The sequence below is a fragment of the Lagenorhynchus albirostris genome, chromosome 1 (assembly GCF_949774975.1).
Source record: "Lagenorhynchus albirostris chromosome 1, mLagAlb1.1, whole genome shotgun sequence".
Taxonomy (NCBI): domain Eukaryota; kingdom Metazoa; phylum Chordata; class Mammalia; order Artiodactyla; family Delphinidae; genus Lagenorhynchus; species Lagenorhynchus albirostris.
Genome location: NC_083095.1, coordinates 93769874 through 93788430, shown reverse-complemented (window position 1 = coordinate 93788430; position 18557 = coordinate 93769874). Strand labels below are relative to the sequence as shown.

At 35.6% G+C, this 18557-nt stretch overlaps 1 protein-coding gene across 4 annotated transcripts in view; it reads right to left on the bottom strand.

Annotated features, from left to right (window-relative positions):
• The window catches only part of AP4E1 (adaptor related protein complex 4 subunit epsilon 1), a 94338-nt gene that overhangs the window by 60022 nt on the left and 15759 nt on the right, over positions 1-18557 (bottom strand). For all 4 annotated transcript variants that reach the window (XM_060149827.1, XM_060149836.1, XM_060149846.1 and 1 more), the window contains exons 7-13: positions 18232-18398; positions 14516-14589; positions 7998-8120; positions 7786-7895; positions 4305-4444; positions 3152-3264; positions 2926-3044 (exon numbers count right to left, since the gene is read on the bottom strand). In XM_060149827.1, coding sequence (XP_060005810.1) covers positions 2926-3044; positions 3152-3264; positions 4305-4444; positions 7786-7895; positions 7998-8120; positions 14516-14589; positions 18232-18398 — 846 coding nt within the window. The remainder of the gene's footprint in view (positions 1-2925; positions 3045-3151; positions 3265-4304; positions 4445-7785; positions 7896-7997; positions 8121-14515; positions 14590-18231; positions 18399-18557) is intronic.

Below are 18557 nucleotides of genomic sequence, written 5' to 3'. Positions count from 1 at the left end.
ATAATGTCATTTGCAGCAACATGGGTGGACCTAGAGATTGTCATACTAAGTGAAGTCAAAGAGAAAGACAAATACCATATGATATCACTTATATGTGGAATCTAAAATATGACACAAATGAACTTATCTACAAAAGAGAAACAGACTCACAGACATAGAAAACAAACTTATGGTTACCAAAGGAGAAAGGGGTTGGGGGAGGGATAAATTAGGAATTTGGGATTAGCAGATACAAACTACTATATATAGAATAGATAAACAACAATGTCCTACTGTATAGCACAGGGAACTATATTCAAAATCCTGTACTACATCATAATGGAAAAGAATATGAAAAAGAGTATGTACATATATGTATAATTGAATCACTTTGCTGTACACCAGAAACTAACACATGCTGTAAATCAACTATACTTCAATAAAATGAAAAGAAGCAGAAAACAAACTAGTGGTTACCAGTGGAGAGAGGGAAGGGGAAGGGGCAGGTTACGGGTAAGGGATTAAGAGACACAAACTACTATGTATAAAATAGATAAGCAACAAGGATATACTGTATAGTACAGGAAATTATACCCATTATCTTGTAATAATCAATAATGGAATATAATCAGCAAAAATAATGAATCACCATGCTATACACCTGAAACTAATATACTATTGTAAATCAGCTATACTCCAATTAAAAAAAAAATTTTGAAGTTTCTCCTGAATTTGTATCACTTTGCACCATTGTAAAGTTGAAAAATCATAAGCTTAACCATCTTAAATCAGGGACCATCTGTACCTATGTATAAATCTAACAAAACAGGTACAGGATTTGTATGCTGTAGAAAAAGAAACACTCTAAATATATGAACATATCGTGTTCATGGAGGAAAATACAAATGGCCACCAAATACAACAATCAATTTAGACAAGGATTATGAATGCTAAAACCATTGATGAAAAATAGTTGAAGAACAGATGTTCACAAAGTCTCACAGAATCACCTCACAGATTAGTTCTAAATTAGTAAGGAGAAACAGCACGTTTACAATGGCGAGAACCTTTACAAAGGTCACCATCTTAACCAAACAAAAGAATTTACTATCACCAATAATTGGAGGAACTGACATTATATGCATCCTGATACAATGCAGTGAGAAATACATATTGACAATGTAGTATTCTTGCTAAAAATGTTTAACTGAACCAGAAATAGTCCAATTCAGAATGCTGGACATTCTGCAAGTCAACAGTATTCATCCAAAAAAATCAATGTCATGAAAACAAAAAGAAACTGCGCATCACTGTAAAATAAAAGACATTAAAAGACATAGCTAAATGCAATTTGTGAATCTTAACCTGATATGGGATTGGGAGGAGTAGAAAAATAGTCATAAGAGACATTTTTTGGACAACTGGATAAGTCTGAATATGGACTGTATATTGGGTGATATTAATGAATTAAGGTCACATTTCTTAGGTGCAATAATGGTTTTATGGTTATCTGGAACATCACTCTTGGGAGATTCACACTGAATTTTTTATAGGGTAAGTGTCATGAGGTCTGCAACTCAATTTTATTTTTATTTATTTTGTTTTATTTTATTTTATTTTGTGGTACACGGGCCTCTCACTGTTGTGGCCTCTCCTGTTGCGGAGCACAGGCTCCGGACACGTAGGCCCAGTGGCCATGGCTCACAGGCCCAGCCACTTCGCGGCACGTGGGATCTTCCCGGACCGGGGCACGAACCCGTGTCCCCTGCATCGGCAGGCGGACTCTCAACTACTGCGCCACCAGGGAAGCCCCTGCAACTCAATTTTAAATGGCTCAACAAAACAAACTGTATATAGGTAGACCTAGCTATAGATATAGATGTACTGGGTTGGCCAAAAAGTTCGTTCGGGTTTTTCCATAAGATCTTAGGGAACCAAATAGATACAGTAAAGCAAAGGTGGTTAAAAATATTAACTGGGAATCTAGGTGAAAAGTATAGGGGTATTTATTACGCCATTTTTTCAACTTTCCTGCAGATTAGAAAAGAATTCTTTAATAAAAGTCTGGGTAAAATTATGGTTAACATGCTAACATTTGACAAAACCATAAAATATTAAAGTGTGAATATCCTATGACCCAGAGCTGCACTTCTCCAAATCTCCCCCTAAAGAAATGCTCACTCATATGCACAAGAAAGAATATACAAAGGTGACAGGATGTATACGATTATGTAGGTTTATATAACGTAAAACTGTGACCTTGTTTTGCAGAGATGATCTCCTTGCTGGCTTTGATGAAGCAAGCAGCCATGTTGGGAGGCCCACCTGGCAATAAACTGAGGGCAGCTCTTGGAGCTAAGGGCAGGCAACAGTCAACAGTCTGAACCTCAAACCCTCAGTCTTACAGCTGCAAGAAACTGATTTCAGCCAACAACCACATGTGAGCTTGGAAGCAGATCCTTTACTAATCAAGCTTCAGATGAAACAGCAGCCCCAAGTGACACGATGATTGAAACCCTGAAAGACCTTAAGCAGAGAACCCATGCCTGGACTCCTAACCCACAGAAACTGTGAGATAACAAATGTATGTTGTTTTAAGTTTGTGGTAACATTATTATGCAGCAATAGAAAGCTAACATAGCACAGATATATGAGTATTCACATATTCAAAAATAGATTCACATAGAAAACACAACAAATGCATTGTAGACACAGACAGGCATCTAAATAAATACCCGTATTTAAAAGACTAGTCAAGTGAGATGGCAGAGAGAATGAATAGGTAAGTAAATAGTTAAGTGATAGAAGGTAGCCACTGGGAAAGAAAATTGACAGCTGAAGGAGTTAACTGAGTAGAACTGAATGATTTCTGAAGAAATATATTATTAGTATTTGACTTTATAAAAAAATATTATAAACATTTATGATTCAATGTACTTTGCTCACCCAACTCATAACTTGAAGAAATCTCTGTGGGTAGAACACATTTTCCACATCTAGTAAAGTGAAATAAGACTGAACTGCATAGAGCCTTAATTGTTGATTTTCTGTTTCATCATCAAAACCTACAAAGAAATTAATATACCATTTTAATTTCTACTAAATTCTCTAAGGACTCTGTAATAAAAACATTTAATTTTAAAATCTTTGCAGAATGCAACAGTTTACTAACCTTCTGCCAGCAGTCTCAGAAAGTTATTGGGAATATCAGGATGCATAACATCTCCTCCCACTGAAAATACAGCATTCATTGTCTGAATAAACCACGCATTATCAGGAGCATATGTGTCCACAGTGTTAAGAACAAGTACACTTCCAAATGCCACTTATTAAAATTATCCTTTCTGTATAAATCTTAAAAAAAAATAACCCTCAGTTCATCCTAGTTTGGCATTTATACCTTTAACTCTGTCAATAAATTGTTCTATACTCCAGCTATATGTAAAATAGGTGCTCGGTAAAAGCTTATTGAATAAACTTAATAAACCAGTTCATGGTGCTTTATCTAGCACCATATATTGCACATAACAGGTGTCCAATAAATAACTCTGAAATAATTGAAAGAAATGTTCCAGCTAACTATGGACAAAAACATAATGGAAAATGATATGCACTTCAGAAACTAAATGTTGTGACATGTCTATCTGAACAAGTTGTTGACCCTCTTTTCTAATCTGTTCTTCTTCAGTTCTAAAATTCTATCATTCTGCTGGCCAGAGCTATAGCACTGGTTAGGACAAAACTATACTTAAGCAATTTCCAAGATACTTTGATCAGCATTATTCATTCATTCAATCTTAGATTTAAACAACAGACATCTTAAAAAGAATGATGAGTAACCTCTTGAACTGCAAAGTTCCTTTGACTTTTAAGAAACAAATGTGAAGAAAAGTAACATGTGAATGGAGTTGCCAACTACTTCACTGTGACAATTTCTAGTATAAACAGTAGTGTAAAGGATAAATTTTAGCATCCTGATCCCCTCAACAATCCCCTGAAAACAAGAACTTTTACTCAGGAAAGAAACTGAGTAGGAAGTAAAGTCAAAGACAAGGAGGGACTCTAAGAGGAATCAGACAGAGATTCCTGTATCCTCCTGCTGATAATACTGACCAATGGAATAAAAAGAACCAGGAAAAAAGTCATCCCCTAGGAAGTCTACACAAATTCCTGCTTTTGACAGCAAGAGAGGCTTGAATATCAGGAATGGAAGTTACTGCTGGGCCTCTGAACTCAACCTGCAAGTGACCATGTCTAGAGCAATTATTTTAAAGTCACTGTGTAACTAAAGGTATTTTATGACTCATGGTCCAAACAAAGGATATTTCTCAGCCAGCTCAGCTATTTTGCCAACCAAATTGACAATAATATATTCTTCTTTGCTCTGATGTAAATATTCAAGCATTTTCTGGACAATCACTGTTATATTCTGTGCATTAGTAATTCTGTAAAGAAGTTCCAGAGTCTATTTAAGAAAGAAAAATAAAAATAGTATTATAAAACTATGCATGATAACAAATAAATACTGTAACATATAGGTTTATAACAGTTGATTCTTCCACTTTTATGTAGCTCTACTGGGCAGTTAATAGGTGCTCAAGAAATGCACATTTTAACTGAACAGAACTTAAGAAAGGTAAGACTATTGTCAAAAAAAAAAAAAAGAATTATAATCAATTCCAAAGTCTAAAAGCCTTCTATTGATATAGATAATAATCATCTGACATCTCTACATGACAGGCCATGTAAAGACTAAAAAGTTAAAAGGTTAATAATCTATTTTCTAAAAATGTAACAGCTTCTTAAACCTACATTACTTATACCTGTGTGCTATGCATGTGCGCGTGTGTGTGTACACATGCATACACATATAAAAATCCAGTCTTGCAAAATGCTTTTTCCACACTACCCGAACAACAGAAAACCACACTTGAATGGATTTGTCAGCTAAGGGCAAATGGTCTCTAATGAATGGATAAGGTAGTGCAAGCACTTCAAACCCCAGCAAGGCCTACGTTCAGAATCTCGGGTATCAAGGAAGAACCATTTTACAGCTTTCTCAGTGATGAGGCATATACCTCTTGCTGCCTGAAGAAAGATGAAGGAAGACCAGTACCAGAGTAAGCTCCCATTTGGCTGGCTTTCTGAGGCCCTACATCAGGGTTGTAAAAATATCACAGTTCCCAGAAATCAGTGGGAGACAAAGGGCAATAATGAGAAAGCATCGTTTACTGGCATTTCAGGAGCAACAATATTAGCTGCAGGAGAATTTCCACATATCCTTCTCATCAAACTTGTTCATCTATCTTTAGGGTTCTTTCTAATTTTTCAGTCCTATACCCAGGACTTCAAGTACAAAGGACAACAGATTTTGAATTTTTTTTAAACTGTTCCAGTTAATCCTTAACACCATTTAAAATCTATAAATACATAGGTTCCCCATGTATTTATAACTTTCAACCTATGAAGCTGCTTCAGACATGCTTCCTGTAGACTCTATATGTCACATATTTTAAGATAATCTACACCAAATTTACTTCCTACTCTAAGACCATGAAATTTAGCATTTCCAGGACTGAATGGTGACTGGTATTATGAACTGCATGGCTAGAGGTCTTTTCTGTTAACTCCTTCTTGCCTTCTTTTTCCCTGCTATGAAAGAAAAGTAATAAAATCAGGTAAAAGGGAATCCCAGCCCCAAGCAACAGGTCACTCCATACCCCAGGACCAAAGTTCTTGCCATATGGTTACTGATGGAGGTTAGAAGTGACAGTGGCATCGAGGAGACAGTACTGCAGTACCTTCTTGGGGCACCACTGATACTCAGTACCCTTCCCCAAAAATTCAAGCTACTTTTCTCACTACAGATCAGACTTCATAATTTTAAAAGTTGTCTAGTTTCCCTTTGACCCTCATTTTTAAATGAGATCCCAATAAATAAATACAGCAATAAGAAAACTGTATCTAAGTCAACCGTGTTCAATTTAGTACTTAATCACACAAAGAAAATGCATGCTCTATGTCTGTTCAAAGTGGAAGAGCAATATAATTATTTGTTACTGTCCCTTGGCATCTTCTCATTTTTCTACAATGTCCACACATAGAAATTAGTACATCTGTAAACTTCCTGGATTCATTCAAGGCAGGTAACAATTTTCAGAAGATTAAAAATATGAATGCAAAAAACATATATGTATATATATGTAGATGGCAATTTCTTGAAAATATTATTTCAAAAATAGTACTAAAATTCAAAATTCATAATCTTATCTTTTAAAAATTATAGTTGTTTAATGTAATACAGTGTTCTCTCAATAAACTACTTTTAATTCACTGCTTTTAAGTAATTTAGATGTTTAGTAGATTCTTTTTATCTTTATTATTTTTAAAATCAGAAATAAAACTATCTACTCTTCTTACCTAGGTCCCATATACCATTTTAAATGAAGGTATAAAGTGATTCTCTACATAAGAATTAGCAGATATACCTACATGGACACCCAAGTAGATATTGAAGCAATTTTATAAAAGGAAAAAGTTGAAAAAAATTAAGTAAATTATACAACTTTCCTTCCAAAAAGTTCAAAACATTTTAGGGATATCTTTATTAATTCTTTCAACATTCCTACATATTCAATAGGGACTGCATTAGCCTAGTTTATAGACGTTAATAATGGAAAAAATTAATCATCATAAATAACTTCTTAAAATTGTACTAATAGGAAGACCTGGGAATAGAGTTCAGGTCTCCGATTCATACAATTCTTGGACCAAAAAAGATATTAATGAATCCTATACAGGTAACTGGACCTAACTCCTCCAACTCATAATTTATTTTTTTATTATTTTTTTAAGAGTGCTCTTGTCTTGACAGCATTTGTTTCATTTTCTATTTTATTTATTTTTAAAACGTATTTATTTATTTATATTTTTGGCTGTGTTGGGTCTTCGTTGCTGCGCGTGGGCTTTCTCTACTTGCGGTGAGCAGGGGCTACTCTTTGTTGCGGTGCGCAGGCTTCTCATTGTGGTGGCTTCTCCTGTTGTGGAGAGCCCATGGGCTCTAGGCGCATGGGCTTCAGTAGCTGCACACGTGGGCTCAGTAGTTGTGGCTTGTGGGCTCTAGAGCACACGCTCAGTAGTTGTGACGCACGGGCTTAGTTGCTCTGCAGCATGTGGGATCTTCCCGGACCAGGGCTCCCCTGCATTGGCAGGCAGATTCTTAACCACTGCGCCACGAGGGAAGCCCCAACTCATAATTTAAAACCATTATTGTCGCAGACATAGAGGATGGATTTGAGGACACGAGGAGGGGGAAGGGTAAGCTGGGACGAAGTGATAGAGTGGCATGGACTTATATATACTACCAAATGTAAAACAGATAGCTAGTGGGAAGCAGCTGCATAGCACAGGGAGACCAGCTCAGTGCTTTCTGACCACCTAGAGGAGCGGGATAGGGAGGTTGGGAGGGAGATGCAAGATAGAGGAGATATGGGGATATATGTATATGTATAGCTGATTCAGTTTGTTATAAAGCAGAAACTAACACACCATTGTAAAGCAATTATACTCCAATAAAGATGTTTTTAAAAAATAAATAAATAAATAAACCATTCTTGTAATTACTGACACAAGTGCTTTTTAGAAAAGTTCCTTAAACTTCAATAGAAAGAATAAAATGCACTCAAAAGTTAAAATACACACGTGTGCACATACACACTGCCCACCATTTTAATCTCTCTCCATAATACCAACAAAAAGTTTAAAAATTGTAACACTTCACATACATTACTCAAAATACCAGTTTACCTCTCTTTTAATAATGGGATCAGGATGGTCTAAGCATTCAATTATTGTCATCTGGTGCTGAAGAGCCAGAGTGGGATCCTGTTGGATAACATAGGTAAGAGCCTTCAATCCTAGAAGCAAAGATTACATTATAGAAAATGACATAAAACAAATACCCAGCAAATTTCAAAAACTCTCTTGGTAATTTCCATCAAAAGAACCAATCATCTTACCTAAATATTTGAGATTTATTTTAGGTGACAAAACAAATTTTCCAATGCACTTGGCAGCCTTCTCAAGTAATTCCGATTTAGGATAAATAGAATAGACTGTATGTACACATTCAAACAGAATAGCTACAGAAATAAAATATTATAATGTCAGGGATCATATTAAGGCATAATAAAAGAATATATCTGTGTAGAACTCCTAACAAAACAAACTAATTGGAAGGTCAGTTTTAGTCAAAAATCTTACTTATGGAAATTTTTCAAAGATAAGAACTTTACTGTTTTCAGGCTTTATACAGTTGTTAGGATTACGTTACCACAGTACAATTTAAAGAGAATGATATATATTAATAGATAAGAATGATATATTCAGTCATGCAACAAGTATTTTCTGAAACTTCCTATGAGCCAGACATTGTTCTACTAGTATGGATACAGCGGTGACAAAAACCCCTGCCCTCAAGGAAATCACATTCTAACCGACACATAAGTAATACATTCATTGTTCCCATATAAATAGATACTTCCAACACTCCTTGAATGCTTAAAATAATTTATTCTTAGGCATTTTCTACCACTTTTACATAGAAACTGTATATGTAGTTTATTTCAGTGCAGTTTATTTCAACATAATCCTTCCAGGATGCTCTAGCATTTATTTCAAAATAGGGCCACTACTCAAAAATCTTCAAACCACTTTTTAACAATTAACCTCCAAGGATATAGAAAATCTACTGAACATCTTAATAGTGTTCAAATTTGATTTTCTGGTCTCATCAAAGATCTGATAGCTATAATAGATGATCAAAGTGGATACTAAAATTTTTTTCAAACTCTCTTAAAGAGCATAAGTCAAAGAGCTGGAGCTTCGCCATGGTAAAGAAGAATCATTTAGGCACCATTAAGTCCTGCATGTCCTGTGGAATCACAGAATGAGATGTGAGACACAGAATCAGCAGACTTAAAAACAGTTCTACTATATAGTTGAAGCATATCGTGTCTTTGATAGAATCACTCCTGCTCTTTTTCCAAAAGCTTAAAACATAACAATCAAACATTTGTGTATAGGATATAAGATAGATCCTGAATATTCAACTAACTATGTTTTACACTGCTAAGCTGCCTATCAATTGATACACATATAAATTTCTGGTAAAAAGCTTTACATAAATAAATACTTTCTAAATAAGGAGAGGGAAAAGAAATCAGAAGGAAAGATTTTTAAGAAATAAACAACTCTTTAAGAAGGGAACTGACTTTAATTAAAGGAAAACCTACAAAGTAAGTCAACTGAACCTAAAAAGATTCTTTATATATCCAGATGTTATGCTGTAAAAAGTCGTTACTCTGTGCTATGAAAAAAGCTGATTTTATGACTTCACGAAGTAAACAGAGAGAGCCTTAGTCAACTAACTTAACTAATCAACTAAGGCAGGAGTAGGCAACACATCGTTAAACACAGCCCTCAGCCTATCTTTGTAATTACATTTTTTGAGATATAACTGACATATAAAATTATTACTTTTAGGTATACAATTACATTTTCAAAGGTTTAAAATAAACAAAGGAGAATATATGACAAAAACCTATATGACCGACACAAAACCTAAAATATTTACTATCTTTTCAGCCCTCTTTTCAGAAGAAGTTTGCCAAACCCTGAACAAACATGCTAGACCTAAGTAAGATTAAAAATGATGATGTTCCATTTTCTATCATAACTGACATATTTTCCTTTATGGATTTCTACCATTTAGAGCTCTCCTATCAAGATGTTTTACTGACAACAAAAGCTTCTCATTACCCATCTAAAACCTAAACTTTTATATTTAGATGCTCAAGATTTCTGAAAAGCTAGTTTAGGTAAAATTAATAGTTCAAAAATTGCACTTATTAGTCAACCTAGGCATAAATGAGCTGAAATGAACTTAACAGGTTTTTAAAATTATTTTTAAATAATTTAGAGGCTAATAGCCTTTATTCTCCAACTCTACAAAAGTCTAAGTCCATAAATGAAAAAGCAATTACTCTGCTGTCTCCTCACTGCAGTGGTTAAAAGAATACAGTAAGTCCCCCACATACGAACCTTCAAGTTGCAAACTTTCGAAGATACAAATGTGCCCCTGTATGCCAGCGGTTGTACTGTACTACCGTACTTTTCAAGGTACTGTACTGTAAGATTAAAAATGCTTTATTTATTTTTGTGTTTGTTTTTTATGTATTATTTGTGTGAAAAGTGTTATAAACCTATTACAGTACAGTACTATATAGCCAACTGTGTTGGTTGAGTACCTAGGTTAACTTTGTCGGACTTATGAACAAATTGGACTTACAAACATGCTCTCGGAAAGGAACTTGTTTGTACGTAGGGGACTTGCTGTAGAGCCTCTAAGGATTTCTAAAGGTAAAATGCATCGTGGAGCTTTGTTTACTCTTCCAGAGGAAGCCAGGTCCTAATCAAAATACCATCAAGTAAAAAATTAACAAATTAAAAATTAATAACATTCTAACATTTGTGACACTGTGGTTTTATCATAGATATTTTGGGTAGAATTATGCACAAAATTTGAAGAAGTTCTACTGACACTGTATCCTTCAGACTAGACTTTACTTTCATTTTAAATAAGTTAACTACTGTCACCACTCTGGCAGGGAGATGCGGGTACCATGCAATAAGGGTGGCAGTCCGCTCTGCCTCCTTTAACACTTGGAGAGGCAGGGGATGCTGGTTCCTCCTGGATGGGGGATGGAAGTACCCTGCCTGGAAGAGGGAGGGACACCCCGTTACTGCTCCCTATACGACCTGCATTGAGATTAAGGGGGTGGCCCTGGTATACATGACCAGTTTAAAAGCCCTAACTCGTCACTAGACTTCTTCTAACGCCACCTCAGGAAAGATGGGAGGGGTACCTCATTATTCCCTGCTCCTGGATAATGTGAAATCCAGGCTTCCCACATCATCTCCACTGGCAATGCCAGGGAGGGTCCCCCTTAACATCTGGCAGGGATGAAACTGCAGCTGCCCCTCTTGGTCTTCACCACTAGCCCCGTGGGAGGGTTGGGGCACCTCATTGTATCTGGTGAGGGTGGAAATCTTGACTCTCCATTCAGCCTCTGCTGCTGTGGGTGGTCCACAGTTTTTTCTGTGTGATGCTTGACTGTAATAGAAGAGCTATTGTCTAAAAGTTTTCTATCTTGCTAGTTTGCCCTTTTTCCCTTAGTCCTTTGGCTAGAGAGCAGGCTTTTTTCAGGGTACTTTTGTCTGCACCTGTTGGCATTTTCAGACTGCTGGCTCTTCAGTACCCAGTCTGGGGTATATGAGGCAAAAAGAAAGCCCAGGGTACTCACCTTGGTGTTGTTCCTTGAATGCAAAGTTCCCTAACCAGTCTACCTTCATTTATCCACCTTTCAGAGTCTTATATGTTTATTTTACATATAATGTCCAGAGTTTTTAGGTGTACTTAGTGGGAAAAGTACTGCTATCTACTTTTGATGGTTCTATCCCTTATACTCCATTTTATGTAATTCTCCCAATTTACCAAATAGTTTACTAAAAATATCTTTCTCATCTTATCAGTACCCTGCCCAAAACTATTCCATACCTCCAGATTTATACAGTATAAAGTTCCTTTGGCTGCCATGGGAGGACCTCCACAATATGGGCTTCCCACTGCTTCACTATGAACTGTCCAAACAGGCTGGCAAGTCACTGTTCTCTGAAACTGTTTTAAACACGCCTGCTTCTGCACCTTCTCTCATGTTCCCTCTGCCTTAGAACCACTTTTAACCTCCCTTCTGGCTATCTTAATCCTATCTTTCAAGGTCCTATTACATCAATAAATCTTTATGTGCCCTGAAGCCCAGAGTGATCTTTATCGCCTCTGGATTCCTGTAATATTTATTGACTTTATCTCCCCTTTGCATTCTGCCTTATACTGATATTATGCTTTCATAAATAAGTTATCTTCTCCATTATACTGTAAATTCCTTGAAGGCAAAGATTATATTTAATACTTCTTCATATCCTCTACATCACTTTATGCAATGCCTGGCACATAGCAGATACTCAGTAAATGCCTCTGATGTGATTTATTTCTTGATTTGACACTAAGTTATAATAATGAAACTTTCATAAAAATACAGTTTAAAAAATATTAAGACTGAAACCCAATAAGATAACTGATAAAAGTAAAATAACTTTCTCTTCCTTCAATTCAATTAAAACATATTACTCGCTGAGTAATCCAGTGCCAGATACTGGGATATGCTGGCCAATAAGACAGACACAGTCCCTGCCCTTATGAAGTTTATAATTAAAATTCACATTTTTAAGTAATAAGATATTTATATTAGGTTTACTAGAGAACACTCTACCATTGATAAACTCACTGTAAGCTATAAACTGTATCAGTACAAATACGGGGGGAAATATAGAACAAAGAGAAGATAAATAAAGGAAAAAAGGGAAACAGCAGAAACTAAGTTTCTCTGGCAAGGTGAAACAATGGACTGACAGACTACAAAGAAATAAACTGTTGGCACTGGTCCCAGCAATCTTAATAAAAGAAGGATGTCCTAATGGAGAACATTAAAAAATATTTCCTCAGGTATACAGTATTCTCTAAATCGAAAGTAGTAACAGTGGTTATCTCCAGGAGGGGGAACTGGGTGGTGGGTCATAAGGGTCAAAGGGACACTTACTGTTCACTGTATACCCTTTTGTACCTTTTGAATTTTGAACCATGTGCATATATTACCTATTCAAAAAAATTAAAAAATTAAAGCTGAAATGTCAATTACAGAAAGAAAAAAAAACTTTCTGCAAAGAAGAAAAGCAGAAAATTGATTTTAAACAGAATTCCTTGAGAGCCTTTCAAACCCTTATCCTAGACCACGATTATGTCTCAAGCAAAACTTTTTAATTTACTTTAGCTGCCTCCAAAGATTCTGACACTACTCTGGATACACTGACAGCTCCTAGCCAAACCACCTGCCTCAATAATGATCATCCTTACCTCTGGCACCTTATTCTTCTCATTACATAGCAGGATCCTAGATGATGTCAACTATTCATTATACTATACACTTATAAGGGCAGGGCCTGTGTCTACCTTATTCTTCCCTTAAGCTCCCACACTTACCATGGAGGAATACGTTAAGTCAATCAACTCTTTCCTCAATCTGTACCTAGTTTACAAATTAAATTTTTGTTTTGTAGGCACTCAATAAATACTGGGTGAACAAATGAATACACCACACTTATTATCTTAATTACCATTTATACACGCAAAACATAAATCTATGCTTCAAAATTTACTATCCCAAATCACTACCACGTGCATTATTTTTTCCATACTAGTCTTATGCATGCAATCCTTTCTTTTTATTCCTACTGCATTTTTGTCAAGCACTTTTATTACAGTTAAACTAGTTCAATTTCTGCCCTCTAGTCTACTCTGCACTTCTACAACCATTGTTCTTAAAGATCCACAGTTTACCATTGTCTGAAAGAACAAGTAATGCCCTCCATCCCCTACTTCACGGTATTTTACCAGATTAAGAAATGACTTCTCATTTGAGTTATACCTCTCTATACCTCTTCTACTGCCCTTCTCCATACCAGGTGAGATTCAAACTGTTTTACTTCTATCCTTTAAATATCTCCAAATATCCCAATTTCTTCAACGAGCTTTTTCAGGCTGATCAATAAAGAACTAAGAGTTCTTCCCTCTGGCTATTAAGACTGGAAGTTTTTTTGGTTACTTTTCTCAGTTCTCCTCCCTCCTCCCCCATTTTACTCTTGTCTCTTATCACTAAATTACTTTGTAAAATTGTATTTAACATAAATAGCTATTGTCTCTTCATTAAAAAGTACATTATTCCACATCTATATATTCTTATCTATATCGTACTCATCCTTCAGTTATCTTAAATATCACTTTTTCAGAAAAGCCTTCCTTGTTCTCCCTCTCATCTAAGACTAGCTGCTGTATTCTCCAGAGTACCTTGTAAATTCATTTCTGTAATATTTCTAGTACCTGCCCCCTTCCATCTATTTAGGCTGTGAGCTCAACGATATTATTTTATTCACGACTGTATTCCAAGCATCTTTCACAGGGTCTGATAAATAACAAAAACTTAAGAAATATTTGGTGACTAGTTGACTGATTATTTCATTTAAGAACTGTCTTAAGTATGGAATGGACCTACTAGGTTATCTTCACAGTCAATTAGATGCTTGATGGACATTTTCAATACAGAGACAATTTCTCTTTAAAAATAAAGACTTGAAAAGAGAGACAATTTTAATAGTCAATTTAGGTCAACATTTAAACAATGGCGTAATTTCAAATTATTTTTATTAGTTATTCAATGCTTCCAGTGAAAAATAATAATCCCAAAACCACCTTAAAAATTAACATTTAAAATTCTATTGAAATTTATAATATTCTAACACAGATTTAGCTATAATACTGAAAACATTATTAGTCATTAGAACAGCATTTACATATGTTACCTACCATACGTGACATTGTGATTTAACTCAGCTCTTCGTAAGGATTCATCGAGAACATCATACATTAATTCACTTGTCCTGTTTAAAAGATATTTTATTTGCAGTAGAATTATAGTATTATAACCCAATAAAACATAGTTTTTCAAACTTCTCTCTCTTTAAAACTGAGGATCTACAGAAAAGAAGTGAAAGAAATTCATTTTATGAATTGGGAATTTCACTTCTTAAAGATTCCATTTGTTCTTTTTCATGAGTTTAACTTCCTGCTTTATCAAAGCTGACTAGTCAATGAAGAGATAAGTCAATCAACTCTTTCCTCAATCTGTACCTACTTAACAAATAAAGTTTTTGTTTGGTTGAACATGCTATCTTTTATAATTTTCTTCGTAATATAATATTTCTACCTGTTTAAAGTTACTACACTAATACTTTACATAACCAGATTACTCCAGACAGTATATTATCTGTATTTCAAACACTTAGTTTTTAAAAAATATTCAAATACTAGTCTTTCTTTGAGCAGTACCAGGTTCATCAGAAAGAAAATTTTAACTTTCATTTATGTTAAATATAAAGGAATTATATTTTGTGGAATTAACAGATTAAAACCATTCCTATGTCTTTATGGTCACTGATTACAGTTATAGTTACTGGGTTGAGGTAGATACTATACAAAAATGCAGTGTTTTATAGAGCCCTAGCACTCTGCCACCAAGCCTTTTCTCCAAGGAAAAGTCCTCTCCAAGAGGCCAATGTGAAAACTATGGCTTCTTAGCTGATATTTTTGTATGTTTTGTAAACTCAAAAAGCACTAATAGAAAAAAGCATCATCAAAACAGAATACCCAGGGACTTCCCTGGCAGTCCAGTGGTTAAGACTCCACGCTTCCAATGCAGGGGGCACAGGTTCAATCCCTGGTCGGGGAACTAAGACCCCATAGGTCACGTGGTGTAGCCAAAAAAAAAAGTAACAACAACAACAGAAAAAACCCCGACCCACAGAATACACAGTTGTTTCTTGCAGAGAAACTACACTATAAAACAAACAAAAAGATGAAAATAATCTGGGGCTATACAAATTACATATCATGTATGTTACAATTTTCTCAGAAAATGTCTTTTTTCCCCAAATATACAGCTGTAAAACTCAATATGAAATGCATGTACTTCTATTGCATCTTAACTAAAGTATAAATATCCAGTGAGAATCCAGAACCATACCCTAAAATTCCTCATTTTATTATGTAAGCATTTCTTGCACAGACAACAACCATATAGTAGACATTACAAATCCTTCCCTCCCCAAATTTGGTAACACTACACTTAGATTATGGTATAGTTGCCCAATTTTAAAAGCCAATGTCTGGCATAAGAGTCATAATTAACCACATGAAATGTGGAAACATTTGCAGACATGATTGAGCTAAATGTTAATAACCTAAGCAGAATGCTATAAAACACAAGAAAATATTCAAACAATACATATAAAAGACCATAAATATAAGAGATTTTTCCAGTAAGTTAATTCTTTCAATTAAATACGTTAGAATCCTGTTATAAAACAACATTTTTACTTTGCCACATTGAGCTAATCATAACTTAAGAAATATACGTTAACATAAAATCTTATTAGAGTTCAAACAACAAAGGAGGGAACGAACATTCTAATGTTCCATAACATTATAAGAGAGTTCTACTCTTTATTCATTTAATTAAGCCTAATTTCTATTCAACTGACCTCTCTGAACTCTATTCAACATACTCATCTTTGTACATATTCCTCAAATTCATCCATGAAGGAAAGAAGGAAGATAATGAGTTAATGAATTTAGTAAATTCACTAAATGCCTCCAAAGTTACTTCCTGACAACATATGATGGCATTAAATCCTTTTGGACCAGTGAGGTCTGAATGCATTACTATGAAATTCATGGTTTTAAAACAGAATTCTAGTGAACTCCAACTAGAGCTCCACAATAGGACAAACATTTCCAATGTGTGTGTCTGCTCCATCAACTCCAGGTTTTCACCCTAGGTTTCAATCAAGGTTGAGATTCATAAACATAGAAAAAAGTAAAATAGCAACACCAAGAGTGATATAGCCCAGTTAGCGCTCATCAGGAGCTCACCAAAGACGGATGCTGACATGACACTGAGGAGACATTACTAGGAGCAATAATAGCCTAGAGGACAATCCCTTAGTAAAGTGAGACTAAAGAATTAGCATATAGGAGTTCCCTGGTGGCGCAATGGTTAAGAATCCGCCTGCCAATGCAGGGAAGCCCTGGTCCGGGAAGATCCCACATCCCACAGAGCAACTAAGCCCGTGTGCCACAACTACTGAGCCCGTGGGCCCTAGAGCCCGTGCTCCACAAGAGAAGCCACTGCAATGAGAAGCCCGTGCACCGCAACGAAGAGTAGCCCCCGCTCGGGGCAGCTAGAGAAAAGCCCACACACAGCAACGAAGACCCAATGCAGCCAAAAATAAATAAATTTTTTTTTTTTTTTTTTTTTGCGGTACGCGGGCCTCTCACTGTTGTGGCCTCTCCCGTCGCGGAGCACAGGCTCCGGACGCGCAGGCCGAGCGGCCATGGCTCACGGGCCTAGCTGCTCTGCGGCATGTGGGATCTTCCCAGACCGGGGCATGAACCCGCGTCCCCTGCATCGGCAGGCGGACTTTCAACCACTGCGCCACCAGGGAAGCCCTAAATAAAATTTTTTAAAAAAGGATTAGCATATAAATTGTACCCTACTGTATGAAACAAAACCACATCTCTAAAGTCAGAACCTGATCAATAGTATTTTCTCAAGACAGAAACACATCAGGGGCTCAAGCCATGGTCCTTGCTCTCAAGGGGACCAAATCTAGTTGCTCTTGAACAGTTTAAAAAAAAATTCTTAAATAAAAATAACAGGTGTGCACATATGCACACACAGAGAGAGAAAGAATGATAAAGCAAATACAAATAATTGATGAACAGAGGTAGAGAGAGCTCTCTGTACTATTCTTGGAATTTTTCCGTAAGCTTGAAAAACTACAGCAAAATTAAAAGTTACAAAAATATAAGTAACTGGAAAGGCACCCATAAAGTTTAATAAAATTACTGCCTAAAAGAGTAATTCAAACAAATGAATTGTTCCAATTAGAGCAACAGGGTAAGCAAACTATAGTCTGCATGCCTAATCTGTCCAGATGCCTGTTTTTGTATTGGCTACAGGCTAAGAATGGTTTTTACATTTTTAAGTGGTTGAAAAAAAATCAAAAGAATAATATTTCATGACACAAAAAGATTATATGAAATTCAAGTTTTAATGTCCTTAAAGAGTTTTTTTGGAACATAGCTGTGCTCATTCATTTACATATTATTATCTATGGCTGCTTTTGAGCTGTATACAACAGCAGAATTAAATGGTTGCAATAGACAACATATAGCCCACAAAGCCTAAAATATTTATCTGGCCCTTTATAAAAAAGTTTCCCAAGCCCCAAACTAGAATGGTTAAGAAAGTTTCATGGAACATATGGAGCTTCAAAGGTATCTTGCACTGTGAGTAGGACAGAGATAAGCAGAGAGCCAGGATTATCCCAGCAACCAGAATTTTTATACTTCTTATAGTGGCTTACTTATCACTATTAAGTCAATTAAGCATTGGGAGAAGCTGGTTTATCATGAAACCTCTAGATGACTAAAGCCTATCAAATTTACCTAGAATAGTTTACCTTTGATCATCTTTTCCTAGAAGTCCTAGTATTCTCAACAGCTGAATTTGTAACCATGGTGCTGGTACACTGTGGTAATTGAAATCTACGGGGAGTTTTCCTCCAACCACTTGCTTCAAAATTGTTACAAAACTCCCAGTCAAGTCTTTATATGCAGATGAATTCTCCTACAACCAAAAAACAAAGTAAAGCAAAACAAAAAACTTTCTGTTAATAATAATGTCTTAAAAATAAAATAGACCTGGTTGAAATGCCATATAGAATCTAACTTAATACATGCTCACTTAAGAAGTTTCATGTTCATATTTAAAGAAACAGTCCTCTGT